Source organism: Rhagoletis zephyria, unplaced genomic scaffold, assembly GCF_001687245.7.
Source record: "Rhagoletis zephyria isolate East Lansing unplaced genomic scaffold, Rhagoletis_zephyria_1.1 Rzeph_scaffold_04488, whole genome shotgun sequence".
In the NCBI taxonomy this organism is placed as follows: Eukaryota; Metazoa; Arthropoda; class Insecta; order Diptera; family Tephritidae; genus Rhagoletis; species Rhagoletis zephyria.
In genome coordinates, this window is record NW_016161571.1 from 15,895 (window position 1) to 26,690 (window position 10,796).

The following is a 10,796-nucleotide window of genomic DNA, read 5'->3' on the forward strand; positions in this document are numbered from 1 at the left end:
AAATAGATGCAATCAATAGGCTCGACAATAATTATCTGTCATCCAGAATAAGTTCCCATAGAACAGTGTCCGGTAAGAATTCCTGCCAGAACGGACCGTTAGTTCGCGTAAAGCCAGCTGAAGATGCTACTTTGGTCGCCAGCGGTCGACAACCGGCCAGGTGGGCATTTGCAATCTGCCATGTTGCGATATTCGGATAGAGCTCTCTGAGCTAACTTAAAACTTATCTCTCAAAGAGTGGTCCGTAGGTTGCTGCAGGCACTCCTATGATGTAAAGTTGCCCTCAAGGGTGTCTGCCTAGCAGTGAAATTGCCTACAGTGTCACGGTGCCTATAATTCCACTCACCATATGTTATTAAGAAGAAATCTGAGGTGATCCAGAGAGAAATTAGTAGGCAGTCGGATGCCCCCATTATAGCGCCATCTTTGCTTGATATACGCTGCTGAAATCTAGAAGCCTTAGCTCAAGCTTAACGGAGAGTTTCTGACAGAACGCGCCTGTTTCAATTCCAGGGTACGGAGCATGAACCAACTAACAAGATCACCCAGCACGGCAACCGTGTATTTGTAATTACATTTGAGAAAAAAAAAATAATAGTTGATGACGTCATTTTTTAATCGGTTCTTTCACTCACACACAGGTTTCATTCCGTTTTATCCAAATGGTGGCGAAAAATTGACGTCACTGCAAAAAAATTACTTTTTTCTCGCACGCCGTCCTGGGTGATCTTTAATCGTTCGTTCATGCGCTGAGCTTGCGCAACTTGCCGCGCATCCGGCGAGGCTGCTGGCAAACGAGTACTCATTATTAGCTCTGCCCTCGTGCGCGCGTCGTTGCGAGCGAGGCACTCATTTGCAGAAGCAGACGAGCGAGGCGGGTAGATGATCGAGAATATGATAGGCAAACGGATTGTTTAGTCAGAAAAAAATGATGGGATATAAATTGTATCAACTAAAAATTTCGAGTTAAGGATTGTATGTACACATGCACATATCGTCGTTTAAACTAGCCGTTTTACAGTGACGAGTTAACTCTCATTCAATCTACATAAATAAATATATGTGTACATACATAATGGTGGGCTCGGTTTGAGCCAAGCTGGCAGCCCTGCTCACCTCACGAGTACGAGCTGCGAGCAGTGAGTAGACGTTTGCTCGCTCGATCGCTCGAACTCCGAGTTTTTGCATACCCTGTTAAATTCTAACATCCATCTTTGCGCTATCCGTGAAGAAATATGTTAAGTGGACCTCTGTCGCTCTTCCATCCACCCTTTAGAAGAGTGTATGCCGAGAAGGATCCAATAGGGGCTAGCTTTGCTACTCGCTGAACAGTTTCTTTCGGTGCATATAAAGTCGAAGTTTGCGAGTGCTCATGCGCCAGGCGGAAGAAGAAACAATCAAAGACTTTTCGACTGAATTCCTCCAGATAATTCCCTAAATTTCATACAGCCAGTCAATTACCTTTGGACAGACTTCACACAGCTTCCATATGGCGTTTTTACAGCAGTGCAGAGCAACGTCATATGCACGACCCTTTTACTCGCTCCTCAAAGATTAGCTTTCGGGATATCTTTCTGTGTAGGACCACAACTGCTTGGCCATGTCAGAGACTCTAAATGGAAGGCCATAGATTGAGAAAAGTTAGGCATTCGGCACTTTATACCACTTGGGGAGCTCTATATTTTCGGAATGAATAGCAAGTCCGCTTCCGAGCCATTGGTAGGGCTTCGATTTCTTCGATCTTGGGGTTGCCACCTAAACACAATTTTGGCTAAAGTTCAAATTTTTTTTAATAGTTAAATATATTTTTGTACTTACAGAACGTATGACATTATAAAAGTATTACTCATTACGGCACCTTGTCAATACCTAAATAGTTCAGTTTTAAGGAAAATAACTCTCAAATGCGCTGGGTTTTTAAATGCTGTTAAGGAAACTTTTGGCTTCTCAACTTTTTGTGGCGTTCGTGGTATTTTTGAAAATCATTCTCATTTCTTGTTATTGTTTACAAAAACCAGTCAACTCATGTTGTTGCTGTTGCTTGCAATTTCGGCTATCTCACAGGAATATCCGCAGTGCCAGCCGAGTATGGATGTGTTAGTAATTACGATTACGCTCACGACGAAGGAGTTTCGTGTCGCTTGCACAATTTCGCAATTACTTAGTTGTGGCAAGTTTCAGTTTGTGGCAATCACCGAACGAGAGCAGTTCGAAGCAGCGGTTAAAGCAATCAATGTAACTGGATATCCCAACAAGGCATTGGGGCAACAGCACTTGCTGCAAGCAAGCAGAAGTGCAGGCCGAGAGCGCAAAGTAGGAGCACAAGGCAAAGTAGCCAGTGAAGTGAACTGCTTAAAAAATAAGCAAAATAAAGTAGAACTCAGCTTGAAAAAAAAGAAAAAAAAAAACAAAACAAATCTACCGTGAGGAAGGACAACAAAAGTGTTGTGCATGCAGTGCTAACACAAACAATAACAAAAACTAAATAAATAAGCAAAATAAAAACACCGAAATTTTCATTCCAGATACAGACAAAATTTTTGCTTTCGCAAGGAATATTGCGAAAATGAAAATTCATTCGCTAATATACGAAAAAGTAGTAAAAACATACCTAGTTCAGTGAAAATCTATACATAAAACTGTTGAAGTGGTGTAGTTGAAGCCGTTGATTTCGAGTATTCTTCCAGCCCAACACATTTGGAATGTTGAATATAAGTTTGTTTTTGTTCGCTTGCGAGATGCGATAAGACCAAAAAATTTACACACAAATAATTACAATCATCAAATAGTCAAATCATTGTCGCAGCAGTTGCTGTGACGGCAGCGACGGCAAATCCAGCCACACAATAAGCAGCAGAAAAGGCTACTACAACCCAAACGCAACCAACAACGACGGCAGCGACGATAACAACCGACGCTTGAAAATGTCAACACTTCCGTTTTTGTTGAGCGTCGCCGATGAGCTCGATAACCTCAACTCCCAATCGTACATGGACGACTTCGGGCTGGGCTTCCATCCGCACCGCCAGTACTACCGTACGCCCACCATCCAATTGTCCTTGCCCGCCAGCACCGACTGGATGGAGCATGACCGCTCGCAGCGCTATCGCTCGCATAAATTCGTCTTCGAAACACAAAACAATCTAACGGCCACCGCGGAGGGCGATGAGGCGGAAGGCACCGATGAGGCTGGCAATGGCGGCCGTGGCGGCGCGCTGGACGGCAGCGGTACGGACAATGCGTATGTAGATCGCTACGGCAGCGGGGCAAGCACGTCCGCCGCCAGTCGTCAAAAATACACTTCCCTACTCAACTCGAACAACGACGGCGAAGGCAAGGGAGTGCTCGGCGGCAGCGGCAGTGGCAGCGGCAGCAGCAGCACCAAGGGTGGCAAGCGCGATGACGCCGATGCCATCGATAACACAGTGCAGATGTATAACTTGTCGAAAAAATGTTGCAAGAATTACTATCGACGCGGCGACGAACCGCAGTCGGGCGTACTGACGGCCAAGGAGAAATCCGCAGAAGGCGGCTATCGTTTGCATGCCAAGTGCATGGAGGGCGCCAACTCGTCGTCGGATGAGAGCTTACAGAAGCCAACATCCTCCATTGAATTTTTGACGTGCTTCCTGTTGAAGAAGTCGCGTGCGCCCAAAGGAGCGGGCATCAGCGGTGGCAAGAAATCGTCGTAGGACACGGTTTCGAAGCGTAGAAGCAATTGTTTCTGAATATGTTGGAGAGGGGCGGGTGGCGATGGCGAAGGCGAAGGCGAAGGCAATGGTGACGGTAATGGCGACGGCAACGACGTGGGGGAAAATCGTGGCGTGCCAGGCCGGAGTAATGGTAATGGGGATTGGAGAGCTTGTTGCGGTGAAATTGATTATCAGAAGTGATGGTGGCGAAGATTAGGCGAAGACGAAGGCGAGTGCCGATTGAAGACTGACGATGGACGATTTACGCAGTCACGCGGCTGTAATGTTGCTACAATGCAACTCAACTGAGCAACTGTGCAATCGAGTGAGTGGCGAAGGTTGTAACGTTACACCTTGGCTCTTCGTGCACAGACAAACTGACGCGCTTTCACACTTTATTTGGCAATGAGTTTGCGAAGCTGTCAAGGGTAAAATACAAGGTCTTCGAGGTGCAGACGGGCGTTGAGGGATTACGGCAAAGGTTGGTTGGAGAAATGAAATGCGCCGCAAAAAGTGCAGTGAAAAGGGATTCTCATACAAAGCGAAAGTGAGAAGAAAATGCAGCAGTTTTGATGCATTCGCATATAAAATTTAGTACTTACGCATAACATTTACATATAATCGCATATAGCAATTTGAAATTAGTTGTAAATTGAAAAAAATGTAGACTTATTAGGGCCGTTTTCACCATCTCTGGTTAACACTAAGCTCCAGTTAAACCTCGTTACCGACGTTCTCGACACAATCTTATATGTATGGAGTCAATAACGTCGGTAACGATGTTTAATTGGAGATTAGTCATGCAACGCTAAGTATGCATAACTGGACTATTAACCAGAGATGGTGTAAACGGCCCTAAGTGTAGTAGTGCGTGGTTAAGTGAACGATTAAGGAAAATATTCAAGCGGTGCCTAATTGTTAGTTTCGTAGCTAAAAAAATACCTAAGGCCATAAGCAACTGAACAGCTAAAGGCCGAGTTGGGTTTTTTTTTGAAACTTAGTAAGCTTTAGCAAGTAAATGTTTATAGAATGTTTGTAATGTATGTACGTGTAGCGGTAATTTTTAAAAATTTGCGCAGTTATTTATAAGCAATATTCGCATATACATACATGCATATACATATATATTGTTGGAGAGGCGGTGTTTTGGTGATGAAAAACATTGTATAGTGTTTTTTATTAAAATTTTAAAAGTTCGACATCTAACTATGCGACATTTTTTTATTTTTTTTATGCAGCAAAAATTCATGTAATTTGTGTAAATTCGACTTTGTGGAAAAATAACGGCCTTGAAAGACCGGTAAAAAATTGCAAAATCATTTTTTGCTCGTTGTACCCCCAACTTTGTCTACTAGGATCGAAACAAAGTTAAATGTTGTACAGTTCGGTAACTACTTTTACATTCCCAAACGCCAAGGCTTCAAATTGCTATCTGTTTACAGCAGTACGGACTAATCTCTTAATAAATTTTAGAGTCTTAGGTCTATACGTCATTAGTGAGCGCTAGATCGTCATTAACTTCTCGAAGCGCTGGCCAAGTAAAGCGAATGCAGAACATCATTAAATGGTAATATCCAGAAATTATCAACAGGAAATGTATTGCTTATCGTCACTTCAAGCAAAAAAAAAATAATAATAAATAAGGGCTTGACTTATAGCCTCGATATTTCCGCGTTATTTGCCCATCGCTTATTGTGCCCCTTTATTTCTGTCATTCTGCGAAGGGGGCGTAATCTTGCAAACCATCGTACGCTTGACCTAACAGAGCAGCCCGCTCCGGTAAATAAAATACGGTCACAATAAGTGCTTCCGAAACTGTGGGACATTCGGCTTATATCGCAATAGCACTTCGTCTGTAGACTGATTTGTTGCCCCGACTATACGAACCCAAGTGCAATACATCTGTCCACACATCGGGGACATAAAATATTACGTAGCTCAGAGTGCTCGGCAATCTTTACCTATGTTTTTTTTTTGGTTCTCTGGTATTTAACATAATTCTCGTAGATGTCTTGAATGTGTTTGGGATGGGATCACAAAATGTTTAGCAAATTAATAAAATCTGTATTTAAATAGAAGCTTCGGGGGTACTGCGCATTGTACTTACAATACTCACAGCACCGCTTTTCCAGAGTTCTCCAGATATTGTTTTCTCTGATATCGGTTTGACCAAATGTGAAGCTTCAATTTTCACGGGAAAACAAATTGCTTCGATGCCAGGCCTACAGATAATTGCAAAGCTTTGATTCAGTTCAATAAAATTGCAATCTAAGACCTTTTCCGCAGAGACAAGCACTAATACAAAGCCGTCTAAAAGCAGATAGATCATTTGGATTCGATAGAAACACCAATTGCTGAAGCTTCCATCGCTTGGGGAAAACGCTTTTCTTTATAAAGTTGTCTTCACACCTTACGATGACGGGAACCGTTTTCGAACGATTTTAAAGCTGGCTTCAAATTGTGAGGCTTACATATATACCCAACCGGAAAAATGAGGAACGCTGGCAGACCTTCCTTTTGCAAGGTGTATTAGAAGATCTTCCAATAGCGCTGCCATTCGAATTCGGGCGAGAATTTGTATTTGATAAGCAAAGAAAGTCAAATAAAAGTGAAAATGGCAGTAAACGTTTCTATGAGGGTCTGGTGGAAAATATAAACTGTGTCTTATTTATTTCAAGTGAACGTGCCTTTTCTGGGGGAAGCTGAATCAGATGCTCTGGCTATTTGATACAAAAGTAAATGGAATCAAGAAACGCGAATAGAAGACCTCTCGCTTCAAAAGATTGAAAATAACTCTGCCAAGAAGGCTTAATTTGTCCAATTTTGCCCACTGGGTAGTTATGGTAGTTATGCTTACATAAATATACTAGTTAACCCCTTGAGTTTATGCAAGAGAGCGTGGCGTTTATAGTAAACTGAAAAATAGCGATAGATGTAGTAAATTCAGAGAACCATCGTCTTGGACCCATTACGAACAGACAGCTAAACGCAGTGTCCTGTTGTAAGCTAAAAAGGGATACGAGTTTGCAAGAAATCGTAGCACTTCGTCAATTTAAAAATTAAAGCGCATTTCCACTGAAAATCTTTCCTACTGTTTTATATTTTTATTTGTTTGTGTCATAAAATATAGCACTTCTGCAAAAAATGGTGTCGACAGATGGCGCTGTCGTCGAGATATTTAGATACTCCTCTACAAATTTACTTTTTAGATGACTTAATGAAGCCCCACCATTTAAGGATGCATACAAAGAAGGTCAAAATTGTTTTAGCACCTGGAATATTCTAGGCACATTAACAGGTCATCGGTATATTAAGAGTAAATGTGGCGAATTAGAAAGAACACGGTAGAAATATCAATGACCCCATTTAAACGGGAAAACTCTTTCATCCTATGTCTCCGAAAACCTTGCCGTATTTGCAGATATCTCACAGAAAATAAGAGTCCATAGCATCGCAGGAGAAGGGGAATAACAGCGCTGTTATTCTTGGCCTATCAGTAAGGAAGGTCCTGCTTTTCAGTCCATTCAACCTAAACGAATAATTTTTACATTACACACCGTTTTTGCGCTTCAACACTATTTTGTATTGGTCAATGTAAAAGTTCTTATCAGGCGTCGCGAAGCAAGCCAGGCATTTGCTAGTTTAGTAATAAAACTGAAATGAAAACATCATTTATGAGCAAAATTTCCCAACGGTCAAACCAAAAATCGTAGAAGTTCAAATTATATACCGGCCCATATTTAAGGATTAACCAACAATTATATGCCGTCACAAAGTTTTCGCTTCCCTCAACTTAATTCGGTCTTTAAAGGGTTAAACGAAAAAATTATGTCGTGCCCACAATTCGTGTCCTGGCGTCTTTTAGGTGGCGGGATTGTATCTAGGACTCCGATCTGGTGTTCGGCGAAGATCATTGAATTGAAGTACATATTTTGTTGCATGTTTTATTTTTTTAACTGATTGAATAAAATTAAGGGAAACACGCTATTTTTCCAGCACCAATACACCTCTTCAAATAACCCAACTAATTATGATACAAGAAATTTGTAACCATTTCCCAGATGCATGCAAATTTTGCATGCCAGTTTTTTTTTTTAAAAATAATAATTGCAAAAAGAAAACAAAAAAAAAAATAAATTTTGTACCTTCTTTTATACCAAGAACCAGATATACATGCATACATACATATGTGTTTTTATACCAGTAATTAAAGGAATTTAGAGCAAATTATTGCATACATTAAAGCCTAAAAAATATATGCAAAGTGCAACAGCATTAAGAAAATAAGGAAATAAATTGAATAATTTTAAGAGAATAAAATGAAAAGAAAATAGAACAGAAAACGCGCTGAAGTCATTGAAATACATACAAATACTAGGCTGGACCACCTTAAAAAACAAAAAAAAAATGCCGTACATCCCTCTCGAATGATTATTAAAAAAAAATTATTCGTTGTCGAATATAGGCGTCACCAGAAGAAAAGCAAAAAAACATTTTACCGAAATTAAATTGAAAAAATAGTTTAGGTTCGAAGGTGTACTGCGAATATTTTTTTCTGGTGCGGTCTAATACACACACACACATACAGATATACATATTCACGAGTATAATAATGAGCTTCAAAGAAAATAAAAATATCACTAGCAAATAAAAATGAATACTGAAAATTTTAAAAAATGAAGATCCTGAAAGGGCATTGCATTTCATTGGCGAGGAAGAAGTGTGTTTGCAGGCAGGCTGCTAGAAGACCTTGCTCCATTTAATGCACCTTCATATGTACATCCATGCAAGGGTCTTTACTAAAAGCAACAACAAGCAAGCAGCTAGTTGTAGCGGTAATCGAATGACAACCCTTCCTTACCTTTTCTGAATTGAGAAAATGAAAACAGCTTAGCATTGTTGTCGACGTTGTTGTTTTTGCAATACAAACAGTTATTTACAGTTGTGCAAAAACAATTACAAATACATATAGAAATGTGACGAAAGTCAGCAATGCAGTGGAGCAGTGAATCACCTGGAAAGTCTGTCAGTCAGAAAGTCATTTAAGCGCGAAAGTTTGACGTCGATGTTGACGTTGGTGATTTAATGGCAGTAAAATTACGATTTGACGAAATCAATTTCGTTCATTCAAGCGAAATCTTACAGCTCGATAGGTATGCGATGTACACACATACTTATGTATGCTAACTCAAATGTACATATGTACATAAGTACATAGTTGGTTAGTGAAAAGCGGTGAAGCGCTGCAACTCAGCGAACGAGTCAAACGAAATGCAATCAAGCACTCACTCTTTGGTGGCATGGCATCGATGTCACTAACTCGAAAACATACATACATACATACACAAAAGTTGGTAAATGGTACAAGTATGCACACCTACAAACCCACATATGTATGTATGTATGCACATGAAATGTAGCATTGAATAATACATAAATAAATAAACCAAATAGGTAAAATTAAATAAATACGTACAGTAAATCAAAGTGAAATTACAGACCAACAAAATCGGAACACAAGTAAAGTAAAGTAAAATAAAAAAGGAGCAACGTATCTCAAAGCAAACGCAACAAATAAAACCGCAAACACCTACACACATACACATCCACACATAAATTTTTGGATGGCCACATAATCAGACAAAAATGGCTTTCATGATGCAAACAAGCCAGAATGAACGCAAAACAAAAGCGCTTAAGGCCGGCTTATCACGGCTCTCAAAAGTCAAAAAAAGAAAAAATCAAAAACAAACATAAATAAGCAACAAAAGCAATACAAACAATGCATTGCAGAGCGGCATCGTAAAATATGGTATTCTGGCAAATATAGTAGGATTTGAAGAAAAACAAAAACCAAAATAAAACCATAAAAAAGCAAAGTAAAAAAAAACCGCAAACAAAAAGAACGCCAGTACAGTACATTGAATTTGAAGGGTCTGCAAGGAAGAGTGGCAAAAATTGACTTAAAGCGAAAGTCTTAAATATGAATGAGTCTTATTTGAATGAATGAAAAATTCGATAAGCCACGGAATGAGCAAATACACAAACTCAGTCCTAAGCAAAAGCGTTTAGAGTTGTTTGTTGCTGGTGCTTCACAAAAAAAAAAATGTCATGAAAAGTTAATGTTAACAATTTGTTTTTCTCGGAAGATAATATCATAGAAACCTAGAAACATTTTAATAAATTTATACATATAAATATAGTACTTACATATATGTATGGTTAGTGTAAGTTGGAAAAATTTAAATGTCGACCTCGTTGCAAGAGGCCGATATAGCATATAAGGCAAGGTTATGCTGAAATGGTTGGCGTGCAGATTCTCGTCACACATGGGCTTACAGGTACATAGGTAATACATACTACACTCTAAAAAATCTGTTTAAAAATGCGACTATAAATCGAGTATATTTTTGTTTATTTTTTAAATTTTTTGGTAAATTTACAAGATGAATATGTATTTTTCTCGTTTACACATTTTCATGTGTAAAAATCCAATTTGTTGGCGGCTTTACACAATTCTACGGGTGAAATCAAACAGCAGATGTATATTTTGTAGCTTGTACACTCTTTCGTAGTAAATTTACGCACACCACAGCAGCTGTATTACACTCTAAAAAGTCCGAAATTTAAACAAACTATTCGTTGAATAATCGAGCATGTAATTTCGCGAATGATAAGGTAGGAAATCAGTAACCTACCTTTTAGGTAGGAAATCTACAAAATTTTTTTTTAGAGTGTATACGGCGTAACAAGCTTTATTTCCAGCTGTGAGATCGATATCTGCAAAGTGTTGAAAGAATGATGTCTCCTTGTGTTCTATTTAAAGCCGAGCAATGGCATAAAAGGGTGTTCCATATTGTATGAGGGGTCCCACATACTACGCAGTAGATAATTTCACATTACTTTTTCCAGTCCTTATTGGGTAAGCCGTTTAGAATGGCTTCACTTCAGACAGCCTACCAAATTATATTTATGTTATGCATATACAAAATGGCAAAAATGATCATGAAGCGCATTGTAGGATATTTGTGTAAGTGTGCTATAATGGTGGTAAGGCAAGCATTCCAGACCACGTTAAAAGCGCCAAACATTTTTCCAAGTTAC

At 39.5% G+C, this 10,796-nt stretch overlaps 1 protein-coding gene across 1 annotated transcript; it reads left to right on the plus strand.

Moving 5' to 3' along the window:
• The first annotated feature begins 2,185 nt into the window (after window positions 1-2,185).
• Window positions 2,186-9,416, plus strand: LOC108370811 (uncharacterized). Its single transcript, XM_017626219.1, has 2 exons — window positions 2,186-5,779; window positions 5,827-9,416. The coding sequence occupies exon 1, from the start codon at window positions 2,925-2,927 to the stop codon at window positions 3,690-3,692; it is 768 nt and encodes a 255-aa protein (XP_017481708.1). The 5' UTR covers window positions 2,186-2,924; the 3' UTR covers window positions 3,693-5,779; window positions 5,827-9,416.
• Window positions 9,417-10,796: the final 1,380 nt, after the last annotated feature.

Bases quoted from the DNA above. Each gene is read 5' to 3' on its own strand.
- LOC108370811 (XM_017626219.1), top strand. From the start codon at position 2,925: ATGTCAACACTTCCGTTTTTGTTGAGCGTCGCCGATGAGCTCGATAAC.